We start from the raw sequence: 24,835 nt of genomic DNA, 5'->3' as shown, positions 1-24,835 counted from the left end.
ACCTCGGGGCGGGGTCTGAGGGCGGGGCCGGGGGTGGTGTGTGTGTGCGCGCGTGCGTGTGCGCACACACTCTTGGAAGTAGAAAACACTCTTGAGGTCGGGCTCACACCTGTCACCCTAGCTACTCCAGAGGCTGAGATCTGAGGATCGCTGTTCGAAGCCAGCCTGGGCTGGAGAGTGTGTGGGACTCTTATCTCCAGTTAACCACTAAAAGCCGAAAAGTCGGGCAGTGGCTCAAGTAATGGCGCTACTAGCCAACGCCCAGGGACAGCACCTAGGATCTAAGTTCAAGCTCCAGGACCAGCACAAAGCAAACAAAAAACTGGAGAATATTCTCTGGAGTCTGCCATAGGGAGCATCTAGCCTCCTCCTGTCCGGTGATGGTGGGAGCTAACCACTCCTTGAAGCACCCCATTCAAGCTGCATCTGTCCAGCACTGACCAGATGAAGATTTAAGTAGGGGAGTGGAGGGTGGGGCCAAATCAGCACTGGCTCCGCCCTCCAGAGTGTTCCTGGGAAGAGGCGGAGTTGGGTGAAGTGCTGAGGGCAAAGTAGGAGGTTTTAAGTATAGACCTGGAGTCTCAAGGACAGTTTGGATGGACGAAGGGAGATTTGAGGTTCATTTCTTCTTACCATGTAAGTATTTGCTGAGCACTTACTATATGCTAAGCTTTGGTTTAGGTTAGGTACAGGAATTCAATGGTAAATAAGACCAAGAGCTCATGTGGAGCTCATGTTGTAGTGTGTTTTGATGGTCAGATAATAGAAAAGGGAGACCGAAAAGTACGTTACATGTCAGGTAGTGTTAAGAACAGGAACTAGAGTGAGCAGGGAATCCTCTCTGATCAGTTCAGACTTGAGAACAGACCCAAAGTGAGTAGCACCTGTGGGCCAGTGTGAGGGGGAGTAGGTATGACTGCAGGGAGAGCAGCTGGGGATCCACTGCAGTTCCCAGGCCAGAGGGATTGAGGACATCCATTGGGTGTGGATGGTCCAGTGTTGCTAAGCTGTCAGATTTGTTAGTGTGTTAAAATGCATTTTTGTTTCATTCATTTATTCATGTCAGACAGTTTCACTTTGTAGCCCAGGCTGGCTTTGGAATAATTGCAGAGCTCAGGTTGGCCCTTAATTCCCAATCCTCCTGCTTCAGCACATGGAATGCTGGGAATTACAGGCATCCACCACTATGCTTGCCTTGCATTTTTGATTTGACAAGATTTTCTGTGTGTATGTGTGTGTTTGTGTGTGAGAGTGCCAGTGCTGGGGCTTGAACTCAAAGCTTAGGTGCTGTCCCTTAGGTTTTTTGCTCAAGGCTAGTGCTCTACAACTTGAGCTACAGCTTTACTTCCAGCGTTTTGGTGATGAATTGGAGATGAATTTTACACGCTTTCCTAGCTGGGCTGACTCCAACCATGATCCTCAGATTTCAGCCTCCTGAATCACTAGGATTATAAGGATGAGCCACTGACGAAAGCTGACTTGGCATTGTCAGCTTATCAAGCAGGATATAACCTCATTGAAGTTGAGAGGCATTCGACTCTGTCAGAGGAGGGTGGGCTGCACACCATACGCACTTACAGATCCTAAGGGTCCCCAGGGAGGCAAGGTCTCTGGAGGTCGGATCCTAGGGATGAGGAGGGAAGGTGGCAAGAAACCTGGTATGAGAGGAGTTGGAATCTAGTGACCTCAGTGTTGTGTTGTCTGCAGCCTGAACTGCACAGAATGGAGCCTCTTACCCCCGGCCACAGAGGAGATGGTGACACAGACAGATGTGGTGAAGGGCCGCTTCATGGGGGACCCCTCGCATGAGTATGAGCACACAGAGCTCCAGAAGGTGACGGAGGGCGAGAAGTCTTTCGATGAAGAAGTCGTGGTGAGTGAAGGTCCGGGAGATGGGGTGTATCAATGGCTCCCCCTAGTGGCCATTCCCAGTCAGCCTATTAGCATTGGGCTGTGGCTCAGAGGTAGAGGGCATGGGCATGGGCATTATATGCGCGTGAGGCCCTCGGTTCCATCCCCAGCACCAAACCAGATCAGTCAGTCACCACTAACAAAAAGCTACCCCTAGAGCAATTAGGACATTACTGTTACCATTACTTCCACTCCTGCCTGGCTGCGTACTGAGTACCTAGGTACCTCGCCACTGCGCCTCTGTGGTACTCTCTGAGGCTTCTGTTGTCTCTGTCCAGGGCTGCTATTTCCAGACATTCCTACCAACACAGACATTCATTCATGGGTGTTCTTGGTGTCCACCGTAAGTGGATTTCTTCAGTGTAAAAAGGTCATAATAAGGGCTGGGAAGGTGACTCAGTGGTAGAGTGCTTGCCTCGCATGCATGAGGCCCTGGGTTCGATTCCTCAGCACCACATAAGCAGAAAAAACTGGAAGTGGCGCTGTAGCTCAAGTGGTAAAGCGCTAGCCTTGAGCTGAAGAGCTGAGGGACAGCACCCAGGCCCAGAATTCAGCCCCCACGACTGGATCAAAAAAAAAAAAAAAGGTCATAATAAGCAGGGCACTCATGGCTTATGCATGTAATCCTAGCTGCTCAGGAGACTGAGATCTGAGAATCCTTGTTCAAAGCCAGTCCTGGCAGGAAAGTCTGTGAGACTCTTTTTTTTTGTCAGTTGTGGGGCTTGAACTCTGGGCCTGGGCACTGTCCCTTAGCTCTTCAGCTCAAGGTAAGCGCTCTACTGCTTGAGCCACAGCACTACTTCGGTTTTCTGAGTGGTTTATTGGAGATAAGAGTCTCACGGACTTTCTTGCCTGGGCTGGCTTTGAACTGTGACCCTCAGATCTCAGCCTCCTGAGTAGCTAGGATTACAGGCATGAGCCACCAGCACCCAGATGATACAGTGCTTATCTTGAGCTGAAGAGTGAGGGACAGCACCAAGACCCAGAGTTCAAGCCCCACGATTGGCATAAAAAAATAAGATCATAATATGGGAAATGTTAGAAATAATGCTAAGCTACCAAGATCAGGATATAAAACTATATAAATGGTTACTCTATTTTTTTTTTGTCAGTTATGGGGCTTGAACTTGGCCTGGGCACTGTCCCGGAGCTCTTCAGCTCAAGGCTAGTGTTCTACCACTTTAAACCACAGCACCACTTTGGTTTTTTGGTGGTTATTGGAGATAAGAGTCTCATGGACTTTCCTGCCCAGGCTGGCTTTGAACCGCAATCCTCAGATCTCAGCTTCCTGAGTAGCTAGGATTATAGGCATGAGCCACCGGTGCCCAGCTCACTAGTTTGTGTGTGTGTGTGTGTGTGTGTGTGCGGTTTTGTTTTGTTGTTTTTTGGTTGTGGGGCTTGAACTCAGAGCCTGAGCACTGTGCCTTAGATTTTTTGCTCAAGGCTAATACTTCAAGACTAGTGCTCTAGCACTCTGAGTCACAGCTCTACTACCAGTGTTTTGCTGATGAATTGGATATAAAGGTCTCATGGACTTTCCTTCCTGGGCTGGCTTCAAACTGTGATCCTGAGATCTCAGCCTCTGAGTCACTAGGATTACAGGAGTGAGCCACAGTGTCCATCTATAATTTGAATATTATATCACATGTATGCATTATCATTTCCAGGAAGGAAGGCGAGGGAAGTGAAGCTGCGGCCCACGTGGTAGTGTGCCAGCCTTGAACCAAAAAGCCAAGTAGGAGTGTGAAGCCCTAAGTTCAGTCCTCACTACCAGCACACACACACACAGAAGGAAGGAAGGGCCAGGTGCCAGTGGCTCACACTGGTAATTCTAGCTACTTAGAAGACTGAGATCTGAGGATCATAGTTGGAAGCCAGCCCCAGCAAAGAAGCCCATGAAACTCATCTCCAATTAAGCACCCCCCCCCAAAAAAAAGCCAGAAGTGGAGTTTGTGGCTCAAGTGGTAGAGCAGTAAGCACTAGCCTTGAGAACAAAAGCTCAAGGACAGCATATATGCCCCGAGTTCAAGTCCAAGGACTGGCAACTAGCCCACAAAAAAGGAAGGTTGGGAAAGGGAAAGGAGGGAAAGGAAGAGAGAGAAAGAAGGAAAGAGAAGGGAAGGAGGGAGAGAAGGAAGGGAAGGGGAAAAGGAAGAGAGAGAAGAAAGGCATGGATTGAGGAGGGAATCGAGGTAAGGACCTGTCTGGTGTGGTCTGTGTGCTTGGACACTGGTGGTTCAGACAGGTGGCAGTGCCATGGTCCTGTGCCAGGCTGAATGAATGCTCTTCTCCTGTCTCCTCAGGTCCAGATCAAGGAGGAGACCCGCTTGGTGTCTATCATTGACCAGATTGACAGGGCTGTGGCCATTGTTCCTCGAGGTGCCCTCTTCAAGACCCCTTTTGGGTCTACTCATGTCAATCGGACCTTTGAAGGTAGATTCTCTGGGGTTCCCCTCCAGGGTGGGAAGGTGTCTATACCCGAGCTGAGGTGTAAATGGCTGGGAGACAGAGGTGCTCCTCCGGTGCTACAGTTAGCAGGGGTCACTGCACTCTGAGTCTCTTTCCAAGTCCTTCCCTGCCATCCTAATGTGGAGAGAAAAGGCCTGTGGGGTTTGGGCCCACCATCCTCCCTGTTTGCCTCATTCTAGGACTCTCCATGTCTGAGGTCAAGAAGCTCAGTTCCTACTTCCACTTCAGGGAGGCTGTGGACCTGAAGAACAAGACCTTGCTTGAGAAGGCTAACCTGGACCCCTCCCTGGACTTCCTGGATTCCCTGGAGTATGACATCCCCAAAGGTAACAGTTCAGAGGCTCAGCTCAGGGCAGCGGGCCATGCCTCCTGCCATTCTCTCTGGGGTTGGGGCCAAGGGCCTGAATGGCACTGTGGGTTTGGTGGGAGTTGTCGTGGGTAGGGCTTTCCCAGTGCTCTGCTGTGACAGACGCTCGGTTAATGGTCTTCAGTAACAAAAGGGAGAACTGTTGGCATATGCTCTCACAGATGTGTGGTATCTCTGTGTCGCTTGGTTTTCAGAGCAGCCTCTGTGTGTGCACATACGAGCATGTGTGTACATGCATGCCAGTTCTGGGGCTTGAATTCAGGGCCTCAAACTCTCATTCATACATTCTCATTCTCAAAGATGGTGCTCTACCACTTGAGCCACATCTCCACTTTTGACTCTTTGCTTTTCCAAGCAGCCCTGGAAGTCCTAGAGATGTAACACATGTCTCAACTTTTAGTTTGGCAATTCTGCTGCATGCTGGGCACAGGCTGGGCCGTGTAGGTGAGCAGACCACCCATTAAGAGAATGAGCTCCAAATGTTTTGCCTCCTGCTGTGTGTGTGTAGTGCTTTTTTCATCTTCTACAGCTCTGAAGGCCAGTGGTTTTTTTGGCAGGGCCACTGGACTCCCTTTTTTTTTTTTTGTCGGTCGTGGGACTTGAACTCTGGGCCTGGGCGCTGTCCCTCAGCTCTTCAGCTCAAGGCGAGCGCTCTACCACTTGAGCCACAGCGCCACTTCCGGTTTTCTGGTGGTTTATTGGAGATAGGAGTCTCACGGTCTCTCCTGCCCGGGCTGGCTTTGAACCGCGATCCTCAGATCTCAGCCTCCTGAGTAGCTAGGATTACAGGCTTGAGCCACCAGTGCCCGGCTGGACTCCCTTTATATGCCATGAACATTACCAGTACAGAAGAGCAGGTGTGCAACCAAGACAGGTGCCAGGTCGATGTAGTGCCCTGCTTCTTCCCTCGCGTGATTGGTGTTCTGAGAATGGTGACAATGACACTAACAATAACTCATTAGTGCATGGATGCTGTTTACTGTATGCCAGGCCCTGTGTGCAGTCCTATCCCACTGCAGTCCCCACAGCCAGCTGCGGGGGAAGAACCAGAGGGTCCAAGAGTTCACCGTAGTGACAGTAAGCATCAGAGTTAGACTTCAGGGCCCCAGACTTAACTGTCAAGCAGATGCGGTGTCCTTTTAAGTGACTGTGGGAAGGACAGAACAATAGTCACCCCCAGCCCTAGAGGAAACACTTCTTTTTTAGTTTTCTTGAGATGATTTTTTAATTGTTATGAAAAGTCAGGTTATAGCCGTGTGCCTGTGGCTCACACCTGTCAATCCTAGCTACTCAGGAGGTTGAGATCTGAGGACCATGGTTCAAAGCCAGCCCAGGCAGGAAAGTCCAAGAGACGCTTATCTCCAATAAACTACTCAAAAAGGATGGAAGTGGAGCTGTGGCTCAAGTGTTGGAGTGCTATCCTTAATACAAAGAGGCTCAGGAATGTACCCAGGCCCTAAGTTCAAGCCCCAGGATGGGCCAAGAAAAGAAGTCAGGTTATGAGTACAGTGTGTCTTGAGCAATGTCACCCTCCCTTCATTCTCCCTCATTTCCCGCCTTCTGTCTCTGCCTGTACAAGTGGAGTAGCTCTTTTTTTTTTGTTGTTCATGGGGCTTGAACTCAAGGCATGAGCTTTTACTCTCAAGGCTACTTACTGCTCTACCATTTTTAGCCACAGCACCACTTCCAGTTTTTGGTGGTTAATTGAAGATAAGACTCTCATAGACTTTCCTGCCTGGATTGGCTTTGAACTGTGATCCTCAGATCTCAGCCTCCTGAGTAGCTAGGATTACAGATGTGAGCCACTAGTGTCCCAGTAGCAAGCATAGTGTTTCTAAGGGAACATCATCTGCTCTGCTGGGCAGCAGCTGGTGACATGGATGGAGCAGTAGGCCAGGGGCCAGACTTTCAGATGGTATTCTGCCATCTAGCGCTCCCTAACTTTTTTGGTCTGTTAGCAGGAAGCCACAGAGTAGCTGCTGAGCGGGTGTGGGAACAAGATAGACACCTCATCCTCTCAAGGAGGTTTGGGAAGATGAAATGAAACAAGCTTCAGAACTCTCGGCAGCAATGCTCAGTTTGGGCAGCAGAGGGCAGCAAGGGACCTGCTGCCTGGAAAGCAGAGCTATAGGGGAAAGACAGGAGAGGATGAATGAGACAATGGCCTGGGGAGGGGTGGAAGCAAGGCACTGGACCAGCCTTATAGGTGTGTGTGTGTGTGTGTGTGTGTGTGTGTGTTCCTTTGGAAGTTCCTTGGAAGCCGGCTGGCAAATCGTGTGTGTGTGTGTGTGTGTGTGTGTGTTCCTTTGGAAGTTCCTTGGAAGCCGGCTGGCAAATCTTGCCCTGGTGGCTGCACTGGGGTGTTACCGAATTCCTCCTCTGTCCCCAGGGTATTAGGGGCTTGCCTCTATCTTATGTCCTTGCTGGGGAAGGAGGTGGCTGTTTTTTTTTTAAGGTGACACAATTTAGGGAGCTGTCATCTGAGGAGAGCGGATGCCATCTCCTCTGATCTTGCATGGCCCCTCTGACCTGACGCGTACCCATGGTGGCCTCGGTGCTTGGGGCTGCAGCAGTGGCGGTCAGCAGGCAGGATGGGAGGGCAGGGGCTATGGAGCAGAGCACACGAGGCGTCTCCCCGTCCCTAAGGAGGGGTGATGGCAGCTGGCTGGGCCTGGGCGTCCCAGCATTTGCACCAAGGAAGAGGTTAAGGATGACAGCAAGCACTGGTTGCTCAGGTAGACGCTACGTGACTCCTGGCACGTGGAGAGTCTGTTTCCCAGACGACCAGCCGAGCCCGGAACTGAGAAGGCAGGAGTGTGACAGGAATGCAAGGGAGGGAGGCAGGCTCCTCACAGGCTGATACTTCAGTGGGCACCCCTGGGCCTGTTCCACACAGCCCTCTGGCCCTGCTGGGGGTGCTGTATTGCTCACTTGCCTTCCTGCCAGCGTCTCCCCACTATCCAGGTGGGAGCCTCTGATGATGGCCTAGGGGGCATTTTCTGAGCCCTACTTACATTACCTACTAGAGGCAAGAGGTGGGTGAAGGAAGGCAGGGTCTAGCCTAGCACTGGCCTGGGTGGGCCAACATCTGGTGAGATAAGGGGCTCTCTGGGATGGGGGATTTCCAGAACTATCTTCTCCAGGGCATTTGCTCAGAGGGCTACAGGCTGTCTAGGCAGGCAGAGAGCAATGAGCAGTCTGGCTTTTCTTAGTTCAAAGGGGTGGTGGTCTCCCAGGGCAGGGAGGGACCAGGCCTCTTGTAGGACTGTGGTTTCAGAGGATGCGCAAGGCAGGCCCTGGTGGGATGAGGCGGCTAGGGAATGGTACCTTCTGGGCTGGGGCTTGCCACGCACCATGCACTGAGAACACTGTGTTGCCATCTGGCACCCTCATCTCCCCTGGGCAATGCTTTCTGGAGATGTGATTAAAAGCAACAGGCTGAGGCCTCTTGACCTGTGAAGGGGCCAGCCTGGACAGACCTGCCAGTGCCCAGAGAAGGCGGGAGAGCTCCTGTCAGAGCCTGGGCAACACGGCACAGACATGCCCTACATTGTGTATGTGGTGCTGGTCCTTAAACAAGGCCTGAGCATTGTTTGTTTTTTTGCTCAAAGCTAGTGTTCTAATGCTTGAGCCACAGTTCTACTTCCAGCCTTTTGGTGGTTAATTGTAGTTGAAGAGTCACGTAGGCTGGGCACCAGTGGCTCATGCCTGTAATCCTAGCTACTCAGGAGGCTGAGATCTGAGGATTAATTTTTTTTTTGGGGTCGGTCATGGGGCTTAACTCTGGGCTTGGGCGCTCTCCCTGCACTCTTCAGCTCAAGGCTAGTGCTCTACCCCTTGAGCCACAGCACCACTTCCCTGAGGATCTCATTTCAAAGCCAGCCTGGGCAGGAAAGTACATGAGACTAACCTGCAATGAACCGCCAGAAAACAGGAATTGGCGCTGTGGTAGACGCTAGCCTAGAGCTGAAGAGCTCAAGGACAGCGCCCAGGTCCAGAGTTCAAGCCCCAGGATGGGGGAGTGGTAGGGAGAGGGAGAGAAAAAAAAAAAACCTAAAAAGAAAGTCTCATAGACTTGCCTGCCTGAAATGTTTTTGACCATGATCCTCAGGTCTCAGATCTCATCTTCCTGAGGAGGATTATAGGCATGAGTCACTGGTGCCTGGCTTTCTTTTCTTAAGATAGAATCTCACTTGAACTGGCCTTGGACCAAGATCCTCCTATCTCTGCCTCCCAAGTAGTTGGGATTACAGGCATGTACCATCATGCCTAGCCCTCCTACATTTTTCTTGATGTTGTGTGGCAGGTTCCTGGGTCAGGGAGTTGATAAATCCGTCTTTTGGCTCTACCTCATGGGTGGTGGTGCTTACTGACAGTCACTGCTTTACTAAGGCAAACTCGGGCCATGGTCAGCAGACCTCTGTGCTCTCAGAAAGCTCTGGTTTGGCCTGGGCAGGCATCTCCCTGCTCTGCTGACACCAGGCTGTCCCTGGCAGTCAGGTCTTTTAGATACAGGGTGGCCCCAGTGGGTGGGGACTGAGTTGAGGCTGCTGGGTGTGGAGTGACCAGGGTGGGCTGTGGCTGGAGGTGGGCTGTGGGAAGCTGGGGTGTTGGGAGCCAAGCAGCAGAGCTGAGCTGGCAGTGGATGAAGGCCTGGGAGCAGCTCGCAGTGCATGGCTGGTTGGTCCAGCACCAAAACCTTCAAAGCATTTGCCTTTCTGGCAGGGCCCTGAGCAGGGCTGTGGCTGGTTTGGGGGAGAGGCCTCAGTGCACAAGGGAATAGAAGACCAGATCTGCATCCAGAGGCGATTTTCCCAGGCTCCTTCCTCCCACACAGCGGCTCCCTCCCTTGGATCTAGAGCTGGAGCAAGCGCGTTCAGCCAAGTCCTCATGGCTGGAGCACTCAGCCTGGGCCGGCTCGCTGCTGCCTGGAGGGTACAAAGCGGGGCAGAACTCAGCACTGACAACCACCAATTAGCAACCCAAGCCCCCTCCCAGTCCACTAGCAGTCAGGAGGTCCACTGAGCCCAGATGCCTGAAGTGGAGCCCCTATTTGGAGGTCTAATCCATCTCAGAGGCTTCTGGGACCTGGGAAGAGAACCTATGTAAGCAGGAGGCAAACTATACTAGGACTAGTGACGCGAAGGAAACATGACTGGCCCTGGTATGGAGTAGAGTGGGGGGGGGGGCGGGCGGGGGAGAAGCCTGGAACCCTACTGAGCTGTGCTGAGCAGTCCTGTCTTGCTGAGCAGTTTCCTTACCTTCCTGGAAGGTGAAGGCAGTCAGCACAGAGTGGTGGAAACACAGGGTCTGGTGGAAAGGCCTCCCATTCTACCAGACCCTCAGTACCAGGTCTGGCCGCCCAAAGCAGGGGCCTCTGCCCTGCAGGCAGAGCTGGGGCTCCACAGCCCCAGGCCTCACCTCCCGCCTGTCCTCTCAGGGTCCTGGAGCATCCAGATGGAGAGGGGCAACGCTCTGGTGGTGCTACGCAGCCTGCTCTGGCCAGGCCTCACCTTCTACCATGCTCCTCGTACCAAAAACTATGGCTACATCTACGTGGGCACTGGTGAGAAGAACTTGGACTTGCCCTTCATGCTGTAGGATGGCGCCAGGCTGGGGATTTTAATCAGTTATAAATTCATTGAACTTAGGGCCTGTTCTGCCTTTCTTCATTCCCCCCTCCCTCTGGGGTCCAGCTCTGAGAGGTCCACCAGGCCAGGAAACCCAGTCCAAAGCACTGGCCTCTGGAGAACTGGAATGTGCGACTGCAGGGGACACTAGAACACGACTGCTGGCAACAGCTGGAGGTGACAACCTCCAACCTTCCTTTGAGGAAGACAAATGAAGATGGACAAATGTGGGCTACCCGTGGGCTGGGTAGCCCAACCCACCTCCTCACAGCCCCCATGCAAAAGCACCACTGCCGATAGAGTAGGAACCTGTCTCGCGTGGTATTTGTGTGGCCCATCCTGTGAGGTGAGTGACAGTGTGTAGTGGCTAGAAATGTGCCAGTTCCCATCCCCCTTCCCAAGCAATGAGTGCACACCTGGAGGGCAGGTAAACTTCCAGCCTGCTTTATGGTTCCTTCAGTTAAATTCCCGCCTCCACCCATGGGGGGAGTGGGGGGGGGAGGAAATGAACAGGGCCCAAGTCAGTCGTGAGACCACAGCAGTTGCTGAGCGACTCAGCCACTCTGCGGGTACTGCAGCCAGCCCTGCCGCCCGAGGCCTCTACCCACAGCCCGGCGCAGGAGGCCCCGGCGGCCTTGCCCTAGTGGTACAGGCACAGAGGCTTTTTTGAGTAGCAGATGTTGTCCCTCAGGAGTGGCGAGCCAACGGGCATGCGCACCTTGTTCCAACGGTGGCCTTTTTTGTAGATGGGCTTGACAGAGCGGGTAGACCAGCGGGTCAGGTAGCTGTGGAGGGAGCACAAGGTCAGCGTGAGCGGCAGGGCCACACTGGGACAGGGAGAGCAGGGTGCGGCCTCACACCAGGCCACCGTGGGCCAAGCACTCTCCTTTGCCAGTTCTCCCTCTGTAAGGGCAGCTTTTCCTGGGAGTCACTGCCGAGTGTCCTGGAAGCAGATGGGGCCGGGCTCTGTGCTGCAAGTGTGTGTGGCCAGGGTCAGGCGGCGTAGCCCGCTCCCTTGATCTTTATGAGTGCTGGGGAGAAGGCACAGGGAGGCTGCGGGGCGAGCACACTCCTCTCTGAGCTCAGCCTCGGGGTAAGAATGACGTAAGGACACAGAGGAACCCTGCACTCTTCCCCACTTGGCTTTCTCTGCACCCCAGCTTTCAGGGGACTTTCCAGGACACTCCAACTGGCACAGGACCTCTGCCCTTCACCCAACCTCTGGTGGGACCTGAGGGGCGCAGGCCAGTGACCTCAGCCTTGACCCAGGAAGCTTCCTGCATGTGGAGGGAAACAGTAGCACCATAGCTTTCTAGTCTCCTTCGGAGATGGCGAGGCCCTGACAGTTCTTGGCAAAGTGGCTCATACGGCTGGGATTGGGGTTTCCCCGCTCTGGAGGGCAAAGGCCCACCCTTTGTCCTGACAACTCAAGCACCAGGGCCAGCAATCTTCCCTCGGCTCTAGCTGGGCCTCACCTGAGCTACCTCTAGAGATTTTTTTTTTTTTTTGGGTCCGGTTGTGGAGCCTGATCTCTGGGCCTGGGCGCTGTCCCTCAGCTCTTCAGCTCAAAGCTAGCGCTCTACCACTTGAGCCACAGCGCCACTTCCGGCTTTTTTCTTTTTGCTTATGTGGTGCTGAGGAATCGAACCCAGGGCCTCAGGCATGCAAGGCAAGCGCTCTACCACTGAGCCAACTTCCCAGCCCACCTCTAGAGCTCTTCAAATAAAAAGCTTTTGTATGTGCTGGTACTGGGGCTTTCAGGGCATAGGTGCTGTCCTTGAGCTTTTTTTGCTCAACACTGGTGCTCTACCACTTAAATCACAGCTCTACTTCTGGCTTTTTTTTTTTTGGTCCGGTCATGGGGCCTGAACTCTGGGCCTGGGCACTGTCCCTCAGCTCTTCAGCTCAAAGCTAGCGCTCTACCACTTGAGCCACAGCGCCACTTCCGGCTTTTTTCTTTTTGCTTATGTGGTGCTAAGGAATCGAACCCAGGGCCTTGAGCATGCAAAGTAAGTGCTCTACCACTGAGCCACCTTCCCAGCCCCCTCTACTTCTGGCTTTTTGGTGGTTAATTGGAGGTAAGAATCTCACAGACTTTCTAGATTCAAACCATGACCCTCAGATCTCATTCTCCTGAAAAGCTAGGAATACAGGTGTGAGCCACTAGCACCTGGCTTGAAAGGCTTAATTTAAAAGACTAATAACATTAATAGAAAGCTTTTAGATGAAAAAGTTAAAAGAACTGATGATTTGTGTATTTGCACCATGCTCCCTGGAACCTGGTCTTCCTGTCAGGGGGAGCTGAGGAGGGTGGCACTTGCGAGTGGAGTGTGCACTGGAGGTGTCAGGTGTCAATTGCTGACCCTGTTTGGCTGCTCAGGAAGAACCTAAGAGTAAAAGCAGAGATCCCTTGATCACCCAGTGGCCTCTTTACTGGCTTTTCCTCGTCTTCGGAGTGATAGCTTCCCAAATGGGTGCTTGTTAGGATTCAAGGCTCCAGAAGACTCCAACTGACCAGAGCTATGGCCTGGGCTGTTCTTCGGCTGGCCTTGGGCCTAACGCCTGTACCACACAGAGCAGCCAGCCGGCGGGGTGCTAGGTGGCCTCTCGTCAGCTCGCAGGGAACACCTTTGCCCCTTCCTACCTCTTGTGGGATGGGGAGGCAGCAGAACAAAGCACAGACTGTGCATGGCAGCTCAGGGATGTCTGGCTGGTACCAGAGCCCCCTGCAGGACAATCAACTGTGTTCGGAGCCAAACCCTCCCCCAGCCCCCTTCTCCCCACCACCCTCTGGCCTTTTGCAACCCAAGAGCCCCCACACATCATCAATCCTGTATCACGCTAAAGGACTCCGGATGCGTGAAGGGCCTGGCCCAGCTTCAAAGGCCCGAGGGTAGGATGGATGGTGTCCGCAGGCCTGTTGCTGGCTCTTAAAAGCTAGAGGGGTGGGCTTGACCCCCAAATGGACCACGGCACAGTGGTTACCATGTCCTGCCCCCCAGGGCTGCTGGCAGATGGCCCAGCTTGCAATGAATGTGTCAGTGAAGGCCCAGCTCTGGCCCAGCCTGCAGGCATGGGGAGGCAAGGTACCAGGAAGCAGCCCATGTTCCCACATCTTGTACCCTTGGCCCACCCCTCTGGCCTCCCCCGGCACACGTCTGGGTTTCTGGCAGGGCCTGGCCTGGGAGGTCTGCGGGGGTTGAGGGTCCTGCTTTGCTTCATCATCCCTTGGCCCCCTGTCTACCCCGTTCTGGCAGCTGGACTGGCCGAGGGAGGAAGCACTGGCAGGGGAGCACAAGAAACCCCCAAATCAATTTTCAGACTCAGCTCTGCTCTGAACAGGGCCTATGAGAATTGAAGAGGGTGTGAGTGTGGGGGTGCAAAAGATGGGAGAAGAGGAACAAGAATCTGCTCTTACGCCAGAGCGCACTGCCTGCCTGCTCTGGGTGGAGCAGACTGGTTGATTCTAGGCTCTGGGCCTTCCTCCCTGCTCTACAAAGCCTCAGGACTTCTAGGCTACATGGATGCTGCCCCTGAGTGGTACAGTGCACAGCTAGCACAGCTCTATCTGGTGGCCCTATCTCCCAAAAGTTCTCCATGTCTGCTCTAACAATCCTGGTGCTGGAGGACCGGAATATGAAAGTTCAAGGAAGTGGGGCTGGGAAGGTGGCTCAGTGGTAGAGCGCTTGCCTTGCATGCCTGAGGCCCTGGGTTCCATTCCTCAGCACCACATAAGCAAAAAGAGAAAAGCCGGAAGTGGCGCTGTGGCTCAAGTGGTAGAGCGCTAGCCTTGAGCTGAAGAGCTGAGGGACAGCGCCCAGGCCCAGAGTTCAGGCCCCACCAACGGACCCCCCACCCCCCCCAAAAAAAGGTAAGTTCAAGGAAGTGCTGACATCTCCACAGCAACCCTATGTGATGTCATAAATAGGAATTACCATATTCTAATGCCCAATCAGCAGCCTTACCCTCCTGTTCTTGTATCAGTGCTTCTTAGGAGAGGGAAGAAGAAAGCAACTGGGGGCTGGAAGGCAGAACACAGCATGGCACAGCCACAGTGGGAGTGACAGGAGTTGGATGGACAGCCAAGGCATGCCCGGCATTCCAGTGCTAGGACAAGCTCCAGCAAAAGGTTTCTACAGCGATCCGGCAAGAGCCACAGGCCCAAATGCTCAGGTGGCTGGTACTGTTTTGCTTACCGGTTGAGTTTGAATTTGTTCTTCGGTACACATCCTTCAGGAAGCCGAGGCCTGTGATTTGGTAGCAGACCTGAGTGCGAGGAAGAACACATCAGGAATTCTGAGGGGCTCTGGATGGGGAGGCACCTGCTGTCCTCTGCCCCTCTTAGCTCAGGGCCCTTCTACCTGCTCTGTGGGCCATCTTGACACACTCCTCAATCTTGCGGTGCTCTTCCAGGCACAGACCTGTGACTGTTCGGGGCAGCATGCCTCCGTGAGGCCGGATGAACTGGCTGAGCAGCAGCACATCCTAGTGGAAACGGAAATTAGGAGGCTATCAGCTGGGCCTGTGTGTGATGCTAGGCACCAGGGCTCTGCAGCTCACAGAGGAGCCACAGCGTGGCTTTCCTTCTTGGGAGCTGACTTGAGACCACGTCCTCCACATAGAGCTTGTACACGGATCTGCACTCGGGCTTCAGCACCTCTAGGAGAGTCTCCTGATGGTGAATGAAAGTGAGAGATCAGTTCTTTGTGCGCTTGCAGGGTCTGTCTTGATGGAAAATGTCTGGCTGTTTTCTTCAGGTTGTGATTGGGAACACGTGAAGTTCTCCATACCCGGAGGGAGAGGTGAACCTTCCAGCCCCAGACCCTACATGCCACACACTGAGTGTGTGCCTACACCTCCAGCTCCTGTCCTTCCGGAGGTGCCAGGCAGCACGTGTAAACTCTGTTTGCTAAGTCCCATGCCCACATGAGAATGGACTTCAATTCATTTGGAGTACAACCTGCCCAACAGACTTCTCAGGATTGGGGAAGATGGTTGTCAAGGAGGAAGGATAAATAGAATAGAGCCGGGTGCTGGTGGCTCATGCCTGTAATCCTAACTACTCAGGAGGCTGAGATCTGAGAATCGAGGTTCAAAGCCAGCCTGGGCAGGAACGTCTGTGAGACTCCTATCTCCAATAAACCACTCAGAAGACCGGAAGTGGCACTGTGGCTCAAATGGTATAATGGTAGCCTTGAGCTAAGGAGCTAAAGGACAGTGCCCAGGCCCAGAGTTCAACCCCCACGACCAAACAAAACAAAACAGACAAGAGACCTCCTCCCTCTCACCCTCTACCCTCCATGAATGGTTGAAGGGATTAAATTGCCTCTCTCTGGGCCTGGTATACCAGACTTAACAGTCATGTTGCACATACCAGCTTGCTCCGAGCCTTACTGTGTAACCGCAGAATGGGGACTCAGAGCCCCTGTTCATGTCCCTGTACTCCTCAGAATTGGATGAAAAGAACTTGGATTGGATTAATCCAGGGCCAATAAACTGGGCTTGCAGCTACAGCCCTTGTAGTAGGTCACTAAGCAAGCCAGCGGTTTTGTGCAGTAGGCCAACAGTGGAGTGGAAATGGGTAAAGGAAAAACAACTTTAGCCTTTACCTTGGAGGGGATTAGATTTCTTCTGCAAGAACAACAGAGCCAACTGTATTTCCTGGAAATGTTGGTTGGAAGAGTGCTGCATGGTGGCTGGGCAATTGTGGGGCTTCTCCCTCAAGCACCTACCACAGGAGGGCCTAGGGCAGGGTACTGTCTCACCCCGCCCTCCTCCCCCCCCCCTGCTTCCCCCCAGCCCCCCATGGCCAGAAGCCAAGGCTCCCAGCCCAGGAGATTAGTTGGGTCATTCGGCTCAGATCCCATGGGCATGTGGCCTCTCCTGCTCTTATCAGCTGACCAGCCTCTCTGCCCATAGTCATCCCATTCCACAGAGGGGCACAGGGACAACTTACAGGTCAAATTGGCCTAGAGCCTGAATAACCTGAAACCCCCAAATAGAACATTTTATGTCATCAGGGAGCGAGTGAGCAACAAGGAGTGTTTCTCCAGGCCTCCTCATCTCTAGTGGGCTGGCTTGCTATCACAGAATTTGTAGTCCAGCTGCTGCTTAGTAGCTGGTGATGAGAGGCAAGTTCATCCGCATCTCCAGGCTTTAAATCTGCTCACTGGAAAACAAGGACACAAAGTGTCTGCTCCTTACAGCGCATTACAGCAGGTTAGCACTAGCCAAGTGTGGCAGCGTTGCGCTCAGCACCACCGCTGCTAACGTCGCCTTCCCCACAAGCGGCTGCTGCAGTACAGAGAGAGACAGTACTGTGTTCACAGCTCTCAGTGGGGGCTGTGAGCCACCCTCAGGAGCTAAACCCGACCTGATTCTAGCCTTTTGAGAACACAACCACTGGTGTTCTGAGCCAGCCCACGAACTCAATCAGCTTTTACTCAGTCCTGGCTGCATGTGAACATCACCAGAGCTTAAAAATGCCAGCCCCGCCCCTAGAGACTGAGGCAGTTGGTCTGGGGTGGAGCTGGGGCATTATGATCATTAACACTCACCAAGTGATTCTAAAGTGCAGCAGACTTGACAGCCAGGAGCAATATAGGGCTTCTTTGGTGAGGCAAAGCGGCAGCTCCAAGGAAGAACAGGACTCGAGGTACTTGTGATGTGACCTCATGACAGAGTGACTGTGCTGGCACTCACCTCATAGTTGTATTTGTGCTTCAGGTTCCAGCGGCAGATGGGGCACTGGCCCGAGGGATTGGGGGGACCTGGGCTCTCCTTGGGAGTCTCTGTGAGACGGCCTTCAATCTAGGAGGCAGAGAAAAAGATAGCATGAAGGACAGGGCTGCAGGAAGCCCTGCATCCTTGAGTAAACCCCAAACGGTGGGGGCCTTGAGGGTAGCAGCAAAAAGGCCTCTGCCTGCACTGTGGGGTTTTCTGTAGCTACTGTACCATGAGCCTTGGGGTGGTGGTGTGGATGTGGTTTGGCGGCCTTCAGGGCTAGTGGAAACTATCTCAATACTGGTAGCAGAGGGAGGGAAGGGTTTGCTCTATCTTTCCTTCCTCAACAAGCCAAAACAAAACACCAGAACACGAGGTCCTCCAAGCCTCTGGGACAAAGCAATATAGGCACATGGAGAAAACTCCAGATGGACAGGGATGGAGTGTAAGGAAGCTTCCTTCCTGGCAGGCTTGTCTTGGAGACTGCAGGCACTACCTCATCTCAGAGCGAAGCTTGTGCCCAGAGGTCTCAGCCACAGGTGATTTATTTTCCTGTCTGAGAACATTTCTGATTATCACGATGGGGCAGGGTGCTATTGCAATTAGTAAGGATGCTACTAGTCATTCTGTGTTGCATAAGACAGCCCCACAATGCAGGGTTACCAGCCCCAAATGCCAGTGGGGCTGGGGCTGAGAACGATGGGATGCACAGACAAGCTGCTCTTTTAACCAAACCACATGAACAGGTAGATTCATTCCTGGTCCTCCTCTTGGCTGTGATCATTTCACACACCACCTTTAAACCCTGCTGGGGCCATGTGTGAAGTGATCTCCCCATCTTGGCTGTACCCTGTGATGTAGCCTTGGAATTGCTAAGCATGATAAAGCAGTGATCCAAGAGTCAGCTCCGATTTCAAGGGGAGCTTAGAAAGGCTGGCAGACTGAGGCTGTGGGTGATGAGAGCAAGGCTGGACAGGTCTGAGCAGCTTTGGGAAAAAAGCAACACTGGGGGTGGTGCCTGAACAAACTGGGCCTGGAAGTTTTACTCAGTGGTGCCAGGCACCACTATCTACCTTTCATGGCAGCCAGAAGCATGCCAAAAACAAGTTATGGACTAGAGAAAATCTGCAGGTACATAGAAGGCTTTGAGAGAAGACCCGGTGGTGAAAGAAGGCCCAATGGTTCTCTGAAATCATTTAACACAAGCTGGTGAGGCAGGCATCTATCTTTCAGAGAGGAGAGGGCAATGTTCAAAGACAGTAATGGCTGTACCTCTTCAGGCATGGATAGCATTTCCCAGAGGCACGCATGGATAGCATTTTCCAGAGGCACAGAGTCTCCATGGTTGTGCTATCCAATAGCAGACCATGTCCTGCATGAGGAATAGTAGACTCCAAGTTAGATGTGTATCTCTCAACATAAAGTTTATAGAGTGAATGTGTATACCAGAAGAGGCACCCTAAGGGAGCAGGATCCCCTAAGAAATAGGGGTTAAGCAAGCATATTCTAGGGGAGGACAGAAGGATTCCCCCAGGGATAAGACTCCCTTGGGGAAGGCTGTGCTTGGCTGGCTGCCACAAGGGTTAAGTCCTTGATTGGCATAGAAGTTCCAGAGGCTTCTGGGAGCTCTGTGGAGTGGCTGAAGGTTTTTTGGAGGCATGGGGAAGGCCATGTGAAAACGTCTTTTAAAGATTATAGGATGAAAGCCGGGCGATGGTGGCTCACAACTGTAATCCTAGCTACTCAGGAGGCTGAGATCTGAGGATCGAGGTTCAAAGCCAGCCTGGGCAGGAAAGTCGGAGAGACTCTTATCTCCAATAAACCACCAGAAAACCGGAAATGGCGCTGTAGCTCAAGTGGTAGAGTGCTCACCTTGAGCTGAAGAGCTGAGAGACAAAGTCCAGGCCCAGAGTTCAAGCCCCACAACCGACCAAAAAAAAAAAAAAAAAGATTATAGGATGATCTTGGGCTCATGACTCCCCAAGAAAGGGAGGTAATTGGGCCCAGTGAGGAAAAGGGATCTTTGGCAGATAGAGACTTGTTCCAGCTTTCTAACAAGAGACAAGTGGGGTGCTGGCTAGTGAAGTCAGGGCTAGAGTGTCACCTTTTAGATACATCATTTCAGGAGTGGCTTAGTAGTTCCAGACAAAATGAACTGAGATCCAGGCTCCTGGCTTGACTTACTCTGGTGCTCTAGGCCTGCGATACTGCCTTAGTTTCCCCTTTGGGAAGATGATTTAACACCTGCCAAAGAACTTATTAGCAAAGGCCTCTGAGACTTTGCCATACAAAAGGTCATTTAAATCAAATAACAGATACCTCAGCCCAGGCACGGAGACTGTTTCTGATTAACCACACTACAGCACACAGCTTGAAAAATAGTAGACTGTGGGATTTATGGTCACTGAGGGAGCAGGTCCTGGAGCCAGGAGTCCGGATTGGGCCTCCCTCTCTTCCTCCGAAGAAAAGCCAGGCGTCTCCAAGCATTAAAGAGGTTATGAGTGGCCAACGCGATGATACTTACTATAGTTGTCTTCCCTTCTTGGATCTCCACCACTATGGAGATAAAGGGGGAAAATTAGGTCAGCCATTTAATAAGGAACAGGGAGTTTCAAATAACAGCTCAAATTCCAAATAGGCAGAAAAAAGCCTGCAGTCTACATTCTCCCACGGTCCCTTCCCGAAAGACAGAGTATGCAGGTTTCACGCCAAGCGCCAGGGCTCTATGTCGTTGAGGCTGACTGGGTGCTGGGGCTGTAGCATCTCTCTGGGATTAAGGGTGTCCACAGGTTTTGTCTGTCTAAACTGAGATTTGTCTTGGTTCTGGTCAGAAGAGCTGGCAAGATCCTGCCCCACTGTGGTTAGCAATAATAACCTAAACTATTTTGGGGGGAGGGCAGCAGCACTGGAAAGACTTTTAGATGTCCCCCTTGCATATATGTTCCTTCGCAAAGAGAACCAGACAAAAAAGTTTCTGGCTTTGATGGTTCTGCAAACTAAAATTCAGCACTGAATTAACTGTTCCAGTGGTCATATGGAGGCTTATCAATGAGACAAATTCACTCCTAAACCATCCTCAGAATTCCCTACCAAATCTTTATGAAGAGGGTCGTGTGAGTTCACATCCTCTTCTCCATCCTCTGCAGAGCATTCTTTCGTCTACACTGGAGTGTGGGGCGGGTGGGGGGGCGGGGAGAGGCAGAATGAAGGGCCAACAGACCTATGGCCATTCTAAACAGAGGCCTGAGCAGAGAACTGGATTGGCAGCATGCATTCCCTATTTTAACCTAACCAGGATGCAGAAGGACGATCACCACCACCAAAGACAGAACCAAGAACCGATGTGACAGCTCACACTGAGCTGTCACTCTCTTGAAGAATCTCCCTGCGCTCCCAATCTTTAAAAAGGAGCTGTACCTGTTCCTGCACAGGAACTGGTACACTGCAAATGATTAACAAATGCTGTTTTGGGGGAACAAAATGCTCATCATGGTCCCCCTTTCACTATGACAAGAGAAAACTTGGGTCCATACTGTTGGGGCTGCAAAATGCCTTTCAGAATACTAAAGCTCTCTTTTTATTTTTGCTGGTTCTGGGGCTTGAACTCAGGACCTGGTTGCTGCCCCTGAGCTTTTGTGCTCAAGTACAGCCCTACCACTTGAGCCACACTTCCACTTTCTGGCATTTTGGTCGTTAATTGGAGATAAGAGTCTCATGGACACTGCTACCTGGCTGGCTTTGAACAGTGATCCTCAGATCTCAGCCTCCTGAGTAACAAGGATTACAGCCATGAGCTACTAATGCCAAAGCCCTTTTTAAACAGAAGGCAGGCCAGCATGGTTTAGTTTTACTCTGTTCTGGTCAAGGCAAGAAGTAGTACAGACCAGCGAGAGCTGGGGATCTTAACTGTGAGGATCCAGAGGAAGCTACAGGCCTCCTTGTAGGAAAAGCACCATCAGCATATACACACAATTGGCCGCAGGTTGCAGGGGCTCATGACCAGCTATGTGTATATGTGTTGGAGACCCAAGTGGTGATTCTGGTTACCATTCCCTTGGTGGTGGGAGTGGGTGCTTTCTGCTTATCTGAAAGGACTTAATTTCTGAGGTTCCTAAAATAAATATATATTGCTTTTGCAACCAAAAAAAAAATAGAAGTGACTAAGGGGCGGGGGGGGGGGCAATTGTAACCCAAGCAGAGACCCATGCCAGCATCTGTGAACACTGAGCTGTGACCGACACCTAATTGGACACAGACTGCCTGGAATTATTCCCTATTTGTTTTCTGGGCAAGCCATTCATAAAGATTCATTACTCCCAACCTGAGACCCCTCAATGTCCAATTCCACAAACAGTGGCCAGAAAGCCCGGAGGCTTTCTCCAGATACACTGAAGTCACTAATCAAGTCAAAGACAACAAGGCTCCTCCGAGTAAAAGAAACTGCGTCACCCCACACACGGATCTACTTGTACAGAACAGAGACCAAACCAAGAACGGGATGTGGGTGAGACTCAACCTGGTGTCAGACTGGAAGCCAGCACAGCTGCAGAGGGAAGGTCACTGCAGTGGCAATCTGTAGGCACAGACACCATTTTTCCCTAGGGTGGGGAGAGGAACAGAAGAGTGGCAGAGCAGAGTGGCACTCCACTCCCAGCCTAGAGGGGGCTCCAGTCAGCCTGGAAGCTGAATTCGTGAAAACCAAGTTAGGAATGGGCTGAGGGCAACCAAATCGGAGCAATAACAGGTGGGGAGGGAGGGGGGAGATTTTTCTCAGAAGTCCCACAGGAAACAAAAGCAAAGGCACATTCAAGTCCCACTGGAGTCAGCATAAGAACCAGGCCCTGAAACACAAAGAGGATAAACATGTGGTTCCCCTTTTGGTACAGCCACTTGGGTCCTAACCATGAGGTAAACAAGCCTAGCAAAACACACATCACTCTCGGCAAAGATCCAAACCCTGAAGTCATCCCACTGGCCCCTGGAAGAGAGATCAAAGCCCATGGCAAGCTCCACTGTTCACAAGCTCTCTGCACAGCAATCCCAAGCCAGTGAATGTCTTACTAGAAGCCAGTGGGTAAAACAATAGGCAGATGCTTATCTAAGACAATTTGTCAAACCAGAGGAATGACCTGAGAACTCACAGGAGACAGCCTGATTAGGGTGGTGTCTCCGTGTAGAGGGAGTAGGCCTGCCTGGAGCCTGGAAAGGCCCTCAGTAGATTTTAAGCCTCTGAAAAGAGGAGATAAGAATCAAAGGAGTATTGATTTTCAGTGTGGCATAGAAAACATGGCAAAACCAAACAAAACCTGAGATCCATTTTGTCCCTGGCTGCCTCTCCATTCAAGGGAAGGGGGGGGGGGGAGTAGCTAAGACAAGCTGGACTAAGAGCTTCACGTGCTAACAGAAAACTTGTTTGAGAAAAGAGGAAATCACCTTTGTGTTCTGAGATACAGCAGTGTCAATGGAAAGAGATGAAGCAGTTTTCTAGACCAGAATGAAGGGCCAAAATCTCTCAAGATACACATCTTAAATCTGTCCCAAACTAGGCAACCCATTTGCTGAGTACCAGTGAATGTGTGTTTGTGTGTGTTGGGGGTGTGTGTGTGGGGGGGGTCCCAATCTACCTACTGTGGAGTCAATATAGAAAGGCACTGTCTTTGCCCTAAAGGAGGAAAGGGAACTAAACCAAGAATGGGAACTTCATCATAATAAAGTCCATGCCTTGTAAAGAGGTCCTTTGAGTACTTCAGTAAACACTCGTCTAGGAAGGAGTCCAAGATAACTGAATGATAACAGTCTGGAGAAAGAGCACTGTGGTGAGATTGCAATGAACGAAAAAGACCTTGAAGGCCACATAAACATAAAGGCAGTGAACTGCAGCTGTGTAAAGACCCAACTGTTTAGTACAGGAGGAAGTGAGGGAAGATGAATGGTGAGAGTAGGCCACTGCTGGAGTTAGCAGCCAAAGAAACAAAGTCCTAAGGTTATGTGGAAACCAAGTCCTACTCAGCATGAAGGGAGTAACTGATGGCTCAAAGGCAGCCCTAACTGCCTAGCAAGAAGCAGAGTGGGTTTGGGAGGTGTGTCCGTGCTTCTGGTCATTGACCACTATCTTCAAATATCTTCCTACTTCATGCATAGCTTCCTTCAGTTCATCTTTAATTCCACTATTAACAATCACTGCTTCTTTCATCCCTTCTATCCTGAGGGAATGTCATTGGCCTTCTGCTTCTGAACAATGAGTCTCGGTGCTAAGCCCCTTAAATTCTTCAATGCCCCCAACTTGCTCCTTTTTCTCTTAAAGCTGAAGCTATAGAACTATGCATCTTAACAGGCATATCCCTGTCTACAACGCTACATTCTCCAGGCAGCCCTTTAGCTGATAAAAGGATGGGGCAAATTCCCTTTGGCTTTTCCTTGTTTCAGTGCAATCTGTTTTGTGTCTTGAGATATATTTCCATTATAAGAATAAGGAAGAATATGGAAGGAATAAGGTCTAATACAATCTTTGCTAAATCTGACAGTTTTACCCCAAAAAAGCATTAGATGCAGCTCACTAGCAGGAGCTTTCAGGCAAGGAAGGCCCTGCTATCGAGTACCAAGGTGATGATACTGGAGAGGAAGGAGGGTGGTTTTACTTCTAATACCATCCCTTATAACTACTGGCACTGGATTTCCTCATCTGTAAAAATGACAGCTAATATCCACCTTTAAGGAAGGATGAATATATGTTGAAACCTAGAAAATTACCTGCCACCTACACCAGGAATTAGAAAATCACTTTTTTCCTCCTGCAATATTTTTTCTGTTTCTGGCTTTGTATGCCCATTTTGTCAAACTTTAGGCTTCTTCAACAATAGCAGGGCTGACATTTTGGGCCAGATGGTTCTTTGTTGTGGGGAGTTGTCAGGTGAGTCATATGATGTTTTTTTAAAATTTGTATTTTTTTGCGTGTGCTGGTTCTGGGGCTTGAACTTGGGACCTGAGCCCTGTTCTTGAGCTTCTTTGGCACAAGGCTAGTGCTCTACCATTTGAGCCTGAGTGCCATTTCTGGTTTTTTGGTAATTAATTGGAGATAAGTGTCTCACGGACTTTCCTGCACAGGCTGGCCTCCTGAATAGCTAGGATAACATGTATGAGCCACCAGTGCCTGGTTTTTAGGCTGACAGTGACTGACAGAAATATCAACCTAAGTATTTATGGAGAAGACTTCAAAGACTTATTTGAATATGCAGATCATTATTTCACGATTTCCAGCTAAAAAATTTTTTTACAGCTGGGTGCTGGTGACTCATGCCCGTAATCCTAGCTACTCAGGAGGCTGAGATCTGAGAATCACGGTTCAAAGCCAGCCCAGGCAGGAAAGTCCATGAGAGTCTTATCTCTAATTAACCACCAGAAAACCAGAAGTGGTGCTGTGGCTCAAGTGGTAGAGAGCTAGCCTTGAGCTGAGAGTGCAGGGACAGTGCCCAGGCGAGTTCAAACCCCATGACAATAATAATAATAATAAACTCTTATGTGTAACCTCTTAAGCATTCAGTTTTAAAAATAAAACACACATTCTATGCCTCCATCAGAAAGAATGACATTGCCCCATTTGTTAGGAAATGGAAAAACTTGGAAAAAATTATATTAAATGAAGTAAGCCAGGCCCAAAGAAACATAGGTCCCATGGTTTCCCTTATTTGCAATATCTAGTATATGTATGAGTCAAGCAGAAAAGGTCAGATAATGT

General features: G+C 51.2%; 2 protein-coding genes across 2 annotated transcripts in view; one reads left to right on the top strand and one right to left on the bottom strand.

Annotated features, from left to right (window-relative positions):
• Positions 1 to 1,675: 1,675 nt before the first annotated feature.
• Positions 1,676 to 10,670, top strand: Rsph9 (radial spoke head 9 homolog (Chlamydomonas)). The gene is made up of 5 exons (XM_013019117.1): positions 1,676 to 1,873; positions 4,215 to 4,344; positions 4,560 to 4,706; positions 10,188 to 10,313; positions 10,444 to 10,670. Exons 1-5 carry the CDS (start codon positions 1,754 to 1,756, stop codon positions 10,590 to 10,592), a joined length of 672 nt encoding a protein of 223 aa, XP_012874571.1. The 5' UTR covers positions 1,676 to 1,753; the 3' UTR covers positions 10,593 to 10,670.
• Positions 10,671 to 10,786: 116 nt separating this feature from the next.
• Mrps18a (mitochondrial ribosomal protein S18A) overlaps positions 10,787 to 24,835 on the bottom strand; it is a 16,595-nt gene continuing 2,546 nt past the window's right edge. Inside the window, exons 2-6 of the mRNA XM_013019049.1 lie at positions 19,625 to 19,656; positions 17,080 to 17,187; positions 14,739 to 14,862; positions 14,574 to 14,643; positions 10,787 to 11,162 (exon numbers count right to left, since the gene is read on the bottom strand). Of these exons, the coding sequence (XP_012874503.1) occupies positions 11,018 to 11,162; positions 14,574 to 14,643; positions 14,739 to 14,862; positions 17,080 to 17,187; positions 19,625 to 19,656 (479 nt within the window). The 3' untranslated portion in view covers positions 10,787 to 11,017. The remainder of the gene's footprint in view (positions 11,163 to 14,573; positions 14,644 to 14,738; positions 14,863 to 17,079; positions 17,188 to 19,624; positions 19,657 to 24,835) is intronic.

This window comes from Dipodomys ordii, unplaced genomic scaffold (assembly GCF_000151885.1).
Source record: "Dipodomys ordii isolate 6190 unplaced genomic scaffold, Dord_2.0 Scaffold44, whole genome shotgun sequence".
In the NCBI taxonomy this organism is placed as follows: domain Eukaryota; kingdom Metazoa; phylum Chordata; class Mammalia; order Rodentia; family Heteromyidae; genus Dipodomys; species Dipodomys ordii.
The sequence above is the reverse complement of the archived record's forward strand: the minus strand, read 5'-3'. Positions and strand labels throughout refer to the sequence as shown.